The 15,089-nt window shown below is 42.4% G+C and overlaps 1 protein-coding gene across 1 annotated transcript in view; it reads left to right on the top strand.

Moving 5' to 3' along the window:
- UTP20 (UTP20, small subunit processome component) overlaps window positions 1–12,908 on the top strand; it is a 101,951-nt gene extending 89,043 nt beyond the window's left edge. The window contains exons 50-62 of the mRNA XM_003783310.3: window positions 177–308; window positions 819–929; window positions 2,201–2,280; window positions 2,988–3,057; window positions 3,176–3,358; window positions 4,316–4,447; window positions 5,906–6,038; window positions 7,449–7,636; window positions 8,400–8,471; window positions 10,267–10,566; window positions 10,736–10,862; window positions 12,152–12,297; window positions 12,574–12,908. Coding sequence (XP_003783358.1) covers window positions 177–308; window positions 819–929; window positions 2,201–2,280; window positions 2,988–3,057; window positions 3,176–3,358; window positions 4,316–4,447; window positions 5,906–6,038; window positions 7,449–7,636; window positions 8,400–8,471; window positions 10,267–10,566; window positions 10,736–10,862; window positions 12,152–12,297; window positions 12,574–12,729 — 1,830 coding nt within the window. The 3' untranslated portion in view covers window positions 12,730–12,908. The remainder of the gene's footprint in view (window positions 1–176; window positions 309–818; window positions 930–2,200; window positions 2,281–2,987; window positions 3,058–3,175; window positions 3,359–4,315; window positions 4,448–5,905; window positions 6,039–7,448; window positions 7,637–8,399; window positions 8,472–10,266; window positions 10,567–10,735; window positions 10,863–12,151; window positions 12,298–12,573) is intronic.
- Window positions 12,909–15,089: the final 2,181 nt, after the last annotated feature.

The raw sequence follows: 15,089 nt of genomic DNA, 5'->3' as shown, positions 1-15,089 counted from the left end.
AATAACATCAAAGATGGTTTTCCCCAGTGCCCTGTGTGGTCTTGGTCAAAATTGTTTTAGAATAATTTGTACAAGCTAGAGGGTCGGCATCCTGTGTGTGTTATATTAAGTCCTTGTCACATCACTGGGTCCTGACTTGTGGGATGTGCTATTAACTTCACTGTTGTGACTCGTAGTGTGTGACCGTCCTTGTCAAGAAAGTCAAGTCTTACCAGATAACTGAAAAGCAGCTCCAAGTGCTCCTGGCGTATGCTGAGGAAGACATTTATGATACTTCAAGACAAGCCACTGCGTTTGGTCTTCTGAAGGTACGGTGTCGCCAGGGTGTTGTTGGCTCTTGTGAGCCTCACATCAGAGTCTTAGAATAATGAGGAACATGGTGTTTTGGCTAGCTGTAGACTTGTGGAAAAAAAGTAATTTATAAAGATTATGATTTTGGTGAGTCAGTTACAAGCTAACATACTACTTATGAAAATGTCTGTATGTGTGCCTACATTCACTCCAGAGAATTCTGTACAAATACAAGTACTGTATTTTTTATCATCTTTAAAATATCATATGGGAAAATGCCATATTTTCATATTAGTATTGCAAGTTTTTTGTTTCTTATTATGACAAAATGGTAAAAAGAATATAAGAATATAAAATGTGAATTTTAACCATTTTTAAGATTATATTCTTTTTCTTTTGAAGATACTTTTATTGTGTGTATTATAATAGTTTTAAAACTCCCATTAACTGGTTCAGCATCACATCTACTTAAATCCACGTGCAGGAAAACACAAGAAGCAAATATGCCTTCTCCTTTTATATTTCAGGCTATTTTATCAAGAAAGTTGTTGGTCCCAGAAATTGATGATGTCATGCGGAAAGTATCCAAATTGGCGATTTCTGCTCAAAATGAACCTGTTAGAGTCCAGTGCCGACAGGTTTGTAGGGAGGGGTTATTGTCATAGCACAGATTGGGCCCTGCCACGTCTGTTTGGCTTTTACATAGAGAGATGTCAACACTGGCTGAACCGTTAAGACCCCTTAATGTCCTATGCTGCTTCCTTCTGACATTCAGGCATCCAGTGTAGGAGGTCAGGGGAGGCTTTCCTAGAATGACAGGTGAGCCAAGATGTGAAGGAAGAATAAGGATTAGCATTCCAGGTGCAGGGGCAGTGAAGACCTGCGGAAGGGAAGCCTTGAGGCGGGTAAGAACTTAGTTTGGTTGGGAGCAAAATGCAGAGGAGTGGGGTAGGGTTGAGGAGCCAGGTCAGATGGGACCTCATGGTCTTATTAGAGATTTGGACCTGTGCTCTAGGAATAGTTAAGGAGTTATCGATTTGGCCTTAAGCAGAGGAGTGACATAATCTGATTTGTATTTGTACATTTGTCAATTCCTAATATGAGCACATACTATGCCCAAGAGGTGGTAAGGTCTGAATTGGAAATATGGATTTGGGTTTGCAGAAGGGTTTGGGCTGCTGAAGGGAGAAGGAAGGAAGCCTGGCCTCGAAGAAAATTTACCTGGCTAGTATTAGGAAGAAAGACTAGGGGCTAGGGAAAAAGTAATGTTGTCTCTTAGTTGTCAGAGTTTATTAACAAAGGAGGCTGAACATTGTACTGTTTTGGAAGTGCAGCCTTTGGACACAGATAAATTAGGCACGGAATGCTGCTGGTGTCACATGAGCAGTGTTATTCTCTCAGGGCAAACTTCATTCTCTTTAGCTATAAAATGGGATGCTATCACATACTTCCTACACTTCCTAATGAAATTTAACCAAGAAACACTTAAAAGTGTTGTGCTTGGCACATAGAGGGTTTTTTGTTCATGCATGTGTATGAAGCCCTGAGCTTCAGATAGTTACTGGCAGTAGATATCTACCCTTGAACAGGTTGAACCACTGTCCACAGTCAGTCTACCACCCCACCTGTCAGAGAGATCGGCAGCATTCAGCTTAGATGTGAAGTCTTAAACAACATGCCAGTGGTGGGCCAGACACTGAGGGCAGGACCTGGATCAATGAGGTGGGAGAATGGCAAGGTCACGGTTGTTGTTGACTTGGTAGGCAGGATAGCTGGAGTCTGTTGGAAAGCCTGTTTGACTGCCCTGCTGAAGTTTTTATAACCTACCTGTGTGTCCCAGAAAGCAACTTAGGAAACAGGAACCCTGCAGATGGGATCCAGATAATCATCTCTGTGACTTTGTTCCTAGGTTTTTCTAAAGTATATTCTTGACTATCCCCTGGGTGACAAATTGAGACCAAACTTGGAATTCCTACTTGCTCAACTGAAGTAAGTTTATGCCATTGACTACACAAGGCCTTTAATAGGGCAGCTGACCCGAAAAGGGCAAAGCCTTCATAGTGGCACACTCTTTTTTTTAAATACAGAGTCTTACTCTGTTACCCAGGCTAGAGTGCCACGGCCTCAGCCTAGCTCACAGCAGCCTCAAACTCCTGCCTTCAAGCAATCCTCGTGCCTCAGCAGCCTCCCAAGTAGCTGGGACTACAGGCACCTGGCTAATTTTTTTCTATTTTTAGTAGAGATGGGGTCTCTCTCTTGCTCAGGCTCATCTCGAACTTCTTAGCTCAAGGGATCCTCCCACATCGGCCTCCCAGAGTGCTGGGATTATAGGCATGAGCCACAGCACCCAATAGTGGCACCTTTGAGGATGCTGTTACATGGCTTGCTGACTGGATCGTCAGACATTGCTCATAGCTTTATACATACAGCAGTTCCATAAGTTGCTTTTCAATGTAGTCTGACTATTGGTTATCATAAGAGTCTACTTAGGAAAACGTTGAACATCCAACAAAAATTACATTGAAAACTACGCAATAGCCTCATAGATATATACCTAAGGCAAACATTAGAATTGGGAAAATGAAATGTTTTCCATTTTTTAAGACCCATACCTTGAGACAGTATTTTAAACGTTTAAAATTATTATTGGTGAATTTAGAAGATACTAACCATTCCACCCAATGTCCTTGCCCTAGTTATGAGCACGAGACCGGGAGAGCATCCACCTTGGAAATGCTGGCCTATCTCTTTGACACATTCCCCCAGGTACTGTGATCCCCGGACCTCTCCAGCTGTGTTTCCCCGGGAGCCCTCGGTCCTCCACTGCGGGAGCATCTGCAGGAATTCCATTCTGAGTGTGTTCACAAAGCCTCCTGTCTTATAGGGACTACTCCATGAGAACTGCGGAATGTTCTTTATTCCTCTCTGTCTAATGATGGCAAATGATGACTCTGCCACATGCAAAAAGATGGCATCCATGGCCATCAAATCTTTACTCAGTAAAATCAGCCTCGAGAAGAAAGACTGGCTGTTTGACATGGTTACCACCTGGTTTGGAGCTAAAAAGGTTAGCATTGCTTTTAGTCACAGTGACAAAATCAGAGCTTTTGGCATTCATACTTTAAATAAGAATGAGTATTATGCATTGTTGAATTGGTTTTTCCTAAATACCTTTATTTTCATCGGATTACACAAATAATGTATTCCTTTTTTTCCCCCTCCCCACCCACTAAAGTAGAAAAATAATACATTTTTTTTTTTTTTTTTTTTTTTTTTTTTTTTTTTTTGAGACGGAGCCGCAAGCTGTCCCCCTGGGTAGAGTGCCATGGCATCATGCTCACAGCAACCTCCAACTCCTGGGCTCAAGCGAGTCTCCTGCCTCAGCCTCCCAAGTAGCTGGGACTACAGGCACCCGCCACAACGCCTGGCCATTTTTTGGTTGCAGCCATCATTGTTGTTTGGCGGGCCGGGCTGGGGATTCGAACCCGCCACCTTAGGTGTATGTGGCTGGCGCCTTAGCCGCTTGAGCCACAGGCGCCGAGCCAAATAATACATTTTTAAAGTTTGGGAAAGTATAAGAAGGTATAAAAAGTAACATTATACTCAGCTCATTCTTAATGTTAGCAAAATACTCAACTATATGAACATAATATAATTTACTTAAGCAGCCTCTATTAATGAATACTTTTGTTTCAGATTTTGCTTCTTCAGTCTCTGGAATGTAATTTTTATCATTTTATCACTAGCTGCTGCTGTGGCCAACATCACAGACCCATCTTTGTGGATTACAATCAGCTTACATCCAATGTTAATAACTAACTTGTTGCATACACACGTTTATGGATGAGGATGAGACTCCTTTTCATTTTATTGACTATGGGAGCTCCATATATTATTGATTTCTGGAGTCAGAAAGAAACTTTTTATTGTCTCTGAATGTTGAGGACAAAATAACGTTTTACAGTTTTGAAAGTGGTCCCCCAAGTCCCATTGACTTTGCCTTGTGGCCATTTATTTTTGGTAGAGCCTAAACAGACAGCTTGCTGCCCTGATCTGTGGCTTGTTTGTGGAAAGTGAAGGGGTGGATTTCAGGAGAAGACTTGAAACTGTCCTTCCTGTGGTTGAAAAGGAAATTGATCCAGAAAACTTTAAAGATGTAAGTAATTTGCTAAGGAATAAACTTTTTGCTAACGTTTACAGTTTTACTTGTTGTGATATAGCTAATAGCTTAAACATGATTTGTGTTCAAAAAACTTTATCAGGAAAAGCAAGAATTCAGTACAGTTAGACTTTCTTTTAAAAATGAGGGTCAGCTTCCTTCTGGCTGGAGCTGCCATCTTCCAGTAATTCACCAAAGTGAGGAACACAAGGGGAAGGACGGGAGCTGTTCCTTCGGCCACATTCTATAAGAACGGCGATATTGTAGACATGAAGGGAATGGCTACTGTTCTAAATGGCATGTCCTACAGCTGTCACCCTGGCAGAACTGCAGGAGTCTACGGTGTCACCCAGCGTGCTTTTGGCATTGTTGCAAACAAACAAGGGCAAGATTCTTGATGTTCATATTGAGCGTATTATTAAGCACTCTGAGGGCCGAGATAGCTTCCCGAAATGCATGAAGGAAAATGATTAGAAAAAGAAAGAAGCCAAAGAAAGAAGAAAAACAAAGCTACCTGGGTTCAACTGTAGGGCCAGCCTGCCCTGCCCAGAGAAGCCCACTTTGTGAGAACCAATGGCAGGAGCCTGAGCTGCTGGAACCCATTCCCTATGAATTCATGAATTCATAGTATTAAAAATAAAAGGCTACTATAAAAATGTTCCTCTTCGGCTCGGCGCCTATAGCTCAACCGGCTAAGGCGCCAGCCACGTACACCTAAGGTGGCGGGTTCGAATCCCCAGCCTGGACCCGCCAAACAACAATGACGGCTGCAACCAAAAAATAGCCGGGCGTTGTGGCGGGCGCCTGTGGTCCCAGCTACCTGGGAGGCGGAGGCAGGAGACTCGCTTGAGCCCAGGAGTTGGAGGTTGCTGTGAGCTGTAATGCCACGGCACTCTACCCAGGGGGACAGCTTGAGGCTCTGTCTCAAAAAAAAAAATGTTCCTCTTCATTGAATAGAAGTATGCTGTCTGCTTGCCCAAAGAAATATTTAAAGCAAATTTTAATAGTGCCCTCAAAAAAAAAAAAAAAAGGGTTAGGGCAGTGCCTGTGGCTCAAAGGAATAGGGCCCCAGCCCCATATACCGGAGGTGGCCAGTTCAAACCCGGCCCCGGCCAAAAATTGCAAAATAAAAAGGTTAAAGTAAGTCATCTTCCCTAGTATATGAAGATCAAAGTTTCTCAACTGGGGCAGTCCCCCAATTCAGGACATTTGGCATTACCGTGGCACAGCTGGAGGGTGGGGTATGCTCTTGGCATCCAGTGGGCAGAGAGGCCAGTGACGCTGGTCAGTGCCGTGCAGAGCACGTGGCGGCCCCCACAGCACGGGGTTATCTGGCCCAAGGTCAGTAGTGTTGAGGTTGAGAAACTGGTGCAGAATTCGATGCTGGAATAAAAATGTCCATTGGATAATTTCACCTTGTTGTTTTAATTAACTTAGATCCATCCTGTTTTTTAGATCATGGAAGAAGCTGAAGAAAAAGCCGCAGACCGCCTTCTGTTTAGTTTCCTCACACTGATAACTAAACTCATCAAGGAGTGTCATGTGATTCAGTTTACCAAGCCCTCTGAGACGCTGAGTAAAATCTGGAGTAAGTGTGTCCTTGTTATTTGAATCTAAAACCAAACATATTTGTTGTGATAGAATTACCAAAAATAGTTTTAGGAAATTAGAATATGAATACTCAGAAATTAAGTCAGGAAAGTTCATAAGGAAAAAAATGTAAAAAGCCCTATCAGATTGATTCCCATGAAAACTTTTTTCTTAATAAAATATATTTATGACTTCTTAAGTAATACATTTCATATATAAAAGAAAATAATGACTATAGGAGAATGAAAGAAAGGGGGAAAATTCCTAAATCCTGCTTGCTATTTAATCATAATTGGGTATCTATTTCTCTATTTTTCCAATTTATTTATTCTTTTAAATTTTCCTCTCAGCTTTATTCAGGTGTAATTGACTAGTAAAATATATTTTCAGCGTACAGTGTGTTGTTTTGATAGATACAGAGGGTGCCAAAAATACATACACAGATTTTAGGAAAGAAAAAACCTGTATTAAATTTGTAATACTCAAGTCACGTTTGACTTCTGCAATTCTAAGAGGCACTCCAGGCATGGGGCTCAAGCCTGTAATCCTAGCACTCTGGGAGGCTGAGGCAGGAAGGTGGCTTGAGCTCAGGAGTTAGAGACCAACCTGAGCAAGAGTGAGACCCTGTCTCTACTAAAAATAGAAAAATTAGCCAGGAGTAGCAGCAGGCAACTATAGTCCAAGCTACTCGGGAGGCTGAGGCAGGAGGATCGCTGGAACCCAGGAGTCTAAGGTTGCTGTGAGCTATAGTGAGAAGCTGAGGCAGGAGGATCACTGGAACCCAGGGGTCTGACGTTACTGTGAGCTATGGTGACACAACTACACTCCACTCTGAGCAATAAAGTCAGACTCTGTCTCAAAAATATTGATACGTGGGCAGCGCTTATGGCTCAAAGGAGTAGGATGCTGGTCCCATATGCCGGAGGTGGCGGGTTCAAACCCAGCCTCAGCCAAAAACTGCCAAAAAAAATATATTGATATGTAATAATTGTACATATTTGTGGAATCCATATGTTATACATTGATGCATGCATGCAATGTGTAATGATCAAATCAGGGTAGTTAGGATGTCCGTCTCAAACATTTATCATTTCTTTGTGTGGGAAACATTTCAACTCTTATCTTCTAGCGACTTTGATGTATATGATCTGTTGTTAACTATACTTACCCTGCTGTGCTATCAAACACTAGAACTTACTTATTCCTTCTATCTGCCTGTGTTTTTATACCCATTAATCAACCTCTCTTCATTCTCCTGCCCCGTTTCCCAGTCTCAGGTACATTTTGCTCATCTTTGGTTCCCCACTCCGGGAACATAGTAATCAATAAATGCCTAAATTAGTTGTATTTGTCACTAAAGAGTCAGGGAAGCTGGGAGATGTCTGAGAATACCTTTTGGTTCCTGTAGGTCACGTGCATTCTCACCTGAGACATCCACACAGCTGGGTGTGGCTCACAGCTGCCCAGATTTTTGGATTGCTTTTTGCCTCTTGCCAGCCAGAGGAGCTTATTCAAAAATGGAATACCAAAAAGACTAAAAAGAAACTCTCAGTACCTGTAGCAGTCAGGTTCCTAACAAGTGACCTTGACCAAAAGGTAAGGGTTCTCTAAAACCTTTTCCCTCCTTTGTGACCGGTGTGAGATGCTCATTCTGGTTCATGTAAGTACGTTGGGGCTGGCCCTTGGGATAGAGTCTTCCTACAACTTGTTTAACTTAAGAATCAATTAAGAGTGTTAGTAACTGGAGAGGGGTCACCCTCAAGGCCAAGGTTTGTCAAAGGTAATTTTTAGACTACCGGTCTAGTCAGGGTTTTGATTTGCTTATTTAGCATACCCATCTTCCATGGTGTAAGTTCTTTATCAACATTGGCAAATAAGATTAGTACTGTCTGCCCTGCCTCCTTTATAACCTTGTTGATGACTAAATGAGATCATGTCCGTGAAAATGTTAGGTAGAGGCCATGATATGTGACTCTGATTTACTAGGGCCTGGTACGATTCCTACGAGCTCATAGTGGGAACTCCATAAATACTGAATGAGTGAAGGGTGGAATAAAAGAGGAGGAAAACTAATACTAGCGTGTTGCAAAACGCTCTCCTAATAATCTAGGGGATGGTTACCTCTACCTCCCCAGAGGGCAAAAGTACCCCATTTCTTGAAGCTGAAATGCTTGAGGCAGATACGAGGGAACAATTACACAATTTCTGGTTACAGACCTTTTCTCTCTAGATCTATACAATGTGGTCATTCAGAGCAAAACCTTGTGTATCAGTTGTATTATAGTTATGAGGTTTAGTTTTTTAAAACAACCAGAAATGTCCTTTGTTGTTTCGGCCAACGTGTATTTTCTTTTCACAGATGAAAAGTATCTCTCTAGCCTCTTGTCATCAGTTGCATTCCAAATTCTTGGATGAGTCTCTAGGAGAACAGGTAAGAATTATAGTTCTGCCAGTTGAATAGAAGGGACCTGCTGATCTATCAGTAGTCTAGGATAGTCGTGCATTTGATACACTGTTTTAGTGTTTGGGTAATTAGATAAAATATGGACATATTATTAAATACCTGTTCAGTTACACACATACAAGGCTGGACAATTAAGTTCGTAAACTCATCCTAGAAAAAGTATGGACCTCATTGCTGAGTAGCTCTGTGGTCACTTTCAAGGTCCTCCTCTAGTGAAGCTGTGTACTCATGCCAGTGCATAGGCCACCCTTCAAAGCAATTTTGGAACTCTTTTTCTGGGATGGCCATCAGAGCTGTTGTCACACAAGGTCTGACAGTTAAGTTCATGAACTTGGCCCAGAAAAACTGCTACATACCTCATTGTTGAGTATCACTACAGTCACCAGATGGCCAAGGGGAGTACTTTGAAGGTCACCATGGTGATAGTAACAGTGAAGTATTAGCACTTTTTCTTTTTCTTTGTGTGTGTGGTTTTAAAACTTTTTTCAATGTGTCTGACAATTACCAGTTCTCATCCCTGTTGACTGTAGATTTTTGAAAGTGACAACAAGTACGTAGGTAACCAAAGTCTAGAGCTTGTCTGGTGACTCTTCATCTTCCTTATGTTTGCCGGGCAACCGCACAAGGACACTCCTTATGCCTTTGGCCCAGACAGCTCTGTTGAGTCTGTATCACTGCACACATCAAGTCCTCATCTCTTTCTTCCCAAATTTCCTAACTCTTTGAGTGGCCAAGGGGCACGCTTCTTGAAGCCCACTCCGTGGATGTGCTTGTGAATGCTGATGGTATATTCTCGAGCCACCACCTCACCCTCCTTCTTCTTCTCACCACCCTTCTTTGCCAGCCATTGTGCCAGGCCCAAGTGGGAAAGGAGCACTTTTTCTGACATGAGTTTTTGGACTTAATTGTCTGACCTTCTGTGTCTCATTAACTCTGGGGTTTATTTCTGGATTCCTTTCTGCTCCATTTAAAATTACTATTACAGGCTGTGTCACGCCTGTAATCCCAGCACTTTGAAAGGCCAGGGCAAGAGAATTCCTTGAGCCCAGGAACTTGAGACTAGCCTGAGCAACACAGTGAGACCCCCATGTCTAAAAAAAGAAAAAAAATGTTGATTAGCCAAGGGTATAGCTGTATACCCACTTACTCAGGAGGCTGAGGCAGGGGGATCACTTAAGACCAAGAGTTCAAAGCACCAGTGAGCTGTGATCCCAACATTGCACTCCATCCTTGGCAACAGAGACCCTGTCCCCCCAAAATAAAATAAAATGTAAATGGTGGCTGGGCATGGTGACTCACATCTCTGATTCCTGGCATTCTGAGAGCCCAAGGCAGAAGGATCACTTAAGGCCAGGAGTTCAAGACCAGCCTGGGTAACATAAGGCCCAGGGTACACAAGACCCCTTGTGTACCAAAACTTAAAAATTATGATGACCAGGACCATTAAAAAAAAATTAAATAAATGAATAAAAATTAGCCAGGCGTGGTGATACATAGTAGTCCCAGCTTCTCAGGAAGATCACTTGAGCCCAGGAATTCAAGAGTACAGTGAGCTATGTCCACACCATTGCATTCCAGCCTTTCCAGCCTACACAACAGAGTAAGACCTTGTCTCTAAAAAATAAAATAAAAATACATTTGAAAAAATTTAAATAGAGGATCTAGAACGATATCATTTACTTATTTTGTGTGACTTTAAAGGTTAGAACTAGGCCAAATGGAAGTTTATTTTCTTTCCCTTGCCCTTTGGTTTTTTAAAAAGGTTGTTAAGAATTTGCTGTTTGTGGCCAAAGTCTTGTATTTAATGGAACCTGATTCTGAGGATAAGCGAGGAGAAATAAAAGAAGAGATGGAAAAACAAGAAGCTTTAAGCAGTAAGGTGGCCAGAGGAGCAGTAGGAGAATCCGAGGCCTGCACAGATGAAAGGACAGAGTTTGACAGGGAAGAGAAGGAGGAGGCCCGGGGAGAGCACAGCAAGCCGGCCACGTTGCTGTGGTTGATCCAGAAGCTGTCCCGGATAGCAAAACTGGAGGCTGCTTACTCGCCTAGAAACCCCCTAAAGGTACGGTGAGTGCACAGAATGGCTCAAAGTATTTGAATGTTAGTGATGCGAGTCCCTGTAACATCTGTCCCCAAATAGACTGATCCCTTTTTTCCAAATTAACGCTGTGTGATTGTATGGACGAGTACTGAGAGAAACATTCCAAGTGAAAGTCAATCTGTCCTTTCAGAGAACATGCATCTTTAAGTTCCTCGGTGCTATAGCAGTAGACCTTGGGATCGACAAAGTAAAGCCGTATCTCCCGGTGATCATAGCTCCTTTGTTTCGAGAACTGAACAGCACCTATTCAGAGCAAGGTAACCCTCTGCCCGCCTCTGTTCTCTCGAACATTTGCGCATGAGGATCCATAACTTCCCTCCTGAATACTTCCTCCTCCTTCCTTTCTGTCCTCCCTCTCTGCCAGTTTTCTTTAAAATAAAGAAAACAAGATAATTGCTAGCAAGCAAATAGCCATATTTCTCTTGTTCTCTTCCATTTGGTTTCTAATAAAAGTAAATGTTTCTCTCCTAAAAGTTACATTTTAATCCTAAGCAAAGATTAAATATTCAAAGAAAACTATGGTCTTTAGTGGTTCTGAACCTCACAGTGCAGTGAACAGTAATGAACAAGAAAATGTCGTTACATTTTCTAAGGTAAAAATGTATACATGATCCTTTTTATATAAAATCATTTTACAGTATCATTTGAATGTTTCCTCTTTTTCTTCTTTTTTCCTTGCCTGGTGCATTTGACACATTTCCCTCATGGATCCTAATTGTTGGTAATAGGGAAAGAGGTAATGAGGGGTTGGGAAGCAAGAGGTAATGAAGTGAATGTCAAAGCAGGAACTTTATTAGTCCTACAAGCTTGCGAGAAAGTTTCCTTGCTCTTAGAGGAAAAAGCAGTGAACGTTGGGGCTGCTGACAAGTCAGGTTCGAGTCTGCTTCGATAAGGGTCATCTAACGTTCAGTGAATCCCTGGTAAGTGGCCAGGTACTGGGGGATCCACAGTGGAAAAGGCCTGTTTTTCAAGAAGTTTACAATCTCCTACAGTTGTCCTGAGCTCCTCTGAAATTGAATACAGTAGTCTGGAGTTATTAGCAGTTGGAGGGTGAGGGGTCAAGGTAAGGTGGGAGATTGTGGCTGTCTATCAGGAGAGGAGACTTTGATAAAATAAAAAGACAAAATAAAAAGGTTACTATTGGCAGAGCTGAGCCTGTGTGCCCCCTAATTACAGAGAAGCTTGAGATGCTCTCTTCGCTTTCCTCCCATCTAAACAGAACTCTGCAGATAAACAAAGGTAATCCAGAACATTCTGTCGAGGTCTCAATGTCTCCAGAGCCAGGTTTCCACCAGGACGTGGGCCTCATGGTCTCCAATCTCTCATTGCACCCTGGATGAGGTGGTGGGTGAGGAGTGTCGTGTTGGCACTTCCGAGGTTTTTCCATCTCAGAACCATGGAGGCCAGTTTTAGATCAGCGTCTAATGTTGAAGTAACAATGATAACGCTGCAGGAGTTAAATGTTCTATATTGTCCACGTTGTTGATGTTCAGATGTGTCCTTTCCCACCTGACATCTCTGATCATTACTCTGTGTGTATGATTAGATCCGGTGCTGAAGAATCTATCCCAGGAAATCATAGAATTACTCAAAAAGCTGGTTGGACTTGAGAGCTTCTCATTAGCCTTTGCCTCTGTACAGAAGCAGGCTAATGAGAAAAGGGCACTGCGGAAAAAGAGAAAGGCTCTGGAGGTGAGTTTGCTGCTTGGAAACATGGCGAGTCCACTGGGCTGCTTAACTATTTTTTACTGGGAATGTGCATGCATTTGTCACACTTACGCCCTGGGGAGACTGAAGGCTGGAGAGGTGGGGACTTTATACCTGTGGCTCCAGATTGTCCTTAATGGGCATATATCCCATTTGTGATGTTTAAAGGTAAACAAAATGGTGGTACATTTTCTGCATTTGATTTTTATTGGCTTAACATGGACTTTATAAGTAATATAAAACTTCTATTCTCTTTTTAAGTTTGTAACTAATCCCGATATTGCTGCAAAGAAAAAGTTGAAGAGACACAAAAATAAAAGTGAAGCAAAGAAGAGAAAGATAGAGTTCCTGCGTCCAGGCTATAAGGCCAAGAGACAAAAAAGCCACAGCCTGAGAGACTTAGCGATGGTGGAATAACATCTCCCTGTGCTAACACCCAAGTGTAATTTATAGTCTCAGCTTGCCCCAAAGCATGTCCTATCCTGTTAGTCTGAAATTACAGTAGGTTTTATTATTTAACATTTGGCATAGATTGTATAATATTATACAGTTAACGTAATCTCTTATATTTTCTAAAATTAAAATGTTTCATACTACTGCTTTGTCTTCACTGTCTAAAAAGTTTGTGATGCTAATAATAAAGTTAAAGCTTTTTTTTTTTAACTGAAAAGGTACAGTTTAAGGTGGTAAGAAAAATGTAAGAGTTAGGAATAGGTCAAAATATTTGTATGGAGAAATATAAATGGGTACATGGATATGAAAATTCGGTATCATAAAATGCTAGTGATTCCCAAATTGATCCTGCTGGTTAATTATGTATCTGAGGGCTCCAGCCACATACATGGGAGCTGGCAGGTTCGAACCTGGTCCAGGCCTGCTAAACAACAATGACAACTACAACAACAAAATAGCTGGGCGTTGTGGCAGGCTCCCGTAGTCCCAGCTACTTGGGAGGCTGAGACAGGAGAATCGCTTAAGCCCATGAGTTTGAGGTTGCTGTGAGCTGTGATATCACAGCACTCTACAAAGGGTGACATAGTGAGACTCTGTCTCAATAAATAAGTATTTGAGCAAAATCTTAAAAGAGTTCCTCATGTTAGCTCAAAATGTTGGTCCTAAAATTTGGATGAAAGTTAACAAGCCAAGAATGGTATGACACTCTTCAAGGAGAATAGAAAAGGGGGGTGGGGGAAGAATAGGAAAAAAGACCCTGTTAGATATCAAAACTAAGACACAAAAAGTAGAAAAGGAGGGTGTAGATCCATCTACTTCCATTAAAATTAAGAAAACAGAAACAGGCATTGCACAAAAGAAAACATAGATAGCCCTTAGATCAGTGGTTCTCCACCTCCTAATGCCTCGAACCTTTAATACAGTCCAAAGGGGTCGTGACCCACAGGTTGAGAACCGCTGCCTTAGATATTAACATTTAGCTGATAGGCCATAGGGCAGGTGCAGAGGCTCACCACACCTATAATCATAGCACTCTGGGAGGCTGAGGTCGGTGGATTGCTTGAACTCAGGAATTCCAGACTAGCCTAAGCAGGAGTGAGACCTGCTCTGTAAAAGTAGCCAAATAGCCGAGTGTGGTGGCCAGCACCTATAGTCCCAGCTACTCTGGAGGCTGAGGCAGGAGGATCACTTGAGCCTGAATGAGGTTGCTGTGAGCTATCACCACCACAGCACTGTACATACAAAGGGTGACAAAATGAAACTGTCTCAAAAAAATTTTTTAGCTGGTAGGGTTGTACCAGTTCTTAAACACTAAAGAGTTATTTACTGGCTGGTAAGTAGTCACAACTTTGAAACCCCTAAGTACTAGCTACTTGAGTCCCTAGAGTCCCAATCTTCCCACTCCAAAAGTTAAAAGGATTCAGACCTGGACTAATAGAGGTCTTCTTGTACCAGCTGTGTAGTTGTTAAATATTTTGAATCAGGGCAGCGCCTGTGGCTCAAGGAGTAGAGTGCCGTACCCAAATGCCAGGGGTGGCGGGTTCAAGCCCAGCCCCGGCCAAAACTGCAAAAATATACATATATCTGTTTTGAATCATTCCTCTGTTCAGCCTCATTAGTAATTAGGAAAATGCAAATTAACACCACAAGGAAATCCCATTCTGAATCTAGGGGTTTAAATGGAACCCAGGTGTTGGCAAAGATGGCGGAGCAATAGGAACGCCCGTAAGCCGCTTTGGAAAGCAATTTGGCATCATCTCGTAAACCTGAAGATGGCACAGCCCTGACCCAGCAGTTCCACTCCAAGAGAAACTTCAAACCATGGATCCAAAAATGGTAGGTACGAGAATGTTCAAGAACCATAGACAAGAGAACCAGAAGCAATCCAAATACCCCAGAGAAGAGAGAAAGTGGTATGTAATCCAGTAGTGAAAACCAACTAGATGGGGCCTAGGAACAATGTTGAGTCAGAGAAAAAATCATAGAAAAATGCAGTTGAATTATCATTAATATGAACGCAGGGAAACAGGGAGCCGCACATTTATACATTCATAACTTATAGAGAAAAATGATTTCAAAATTTTCAGGACAGGCTGGGCATGTTGGTTCACACCTGTAATCCCAGCTCTTGTGAGGCTGAGGCAGGTGGATTGTCTGAGCTCACAGGTTAGAGACCAGCCTGAGCAAGAGACCCTGTCTCTAAAACAAAAGTAGCCAGGGTTGGCACCTGTGGCTCAAGGAGCAGGGCGCTGGCCCCATATGCCAAGAGTGGCAGTTCAAACCCAGCCCTGGCCAAAAAGAAAAATAGCTGGGCATTGTGGCAG

Source organism: Otolemur garnettii, unplaced genomic scaffold, assembly GCF_000181295.1.
Source record: "Otolemur garnettii isolate 467f Iridium unplaced genomic scaffold, OtoGar3 scaffold00007, whole genome shotgun sequence".
NCBI lineage: Eukaryota > Metazoa > Chordata > Mammalia > Primates > Galagidae > Otolemur > Otolemur garnettii.
Note: the sequence above shows the minus strand (reverse complement) of the source record. Positions and strands in the feature narration are given on the sequence as shown.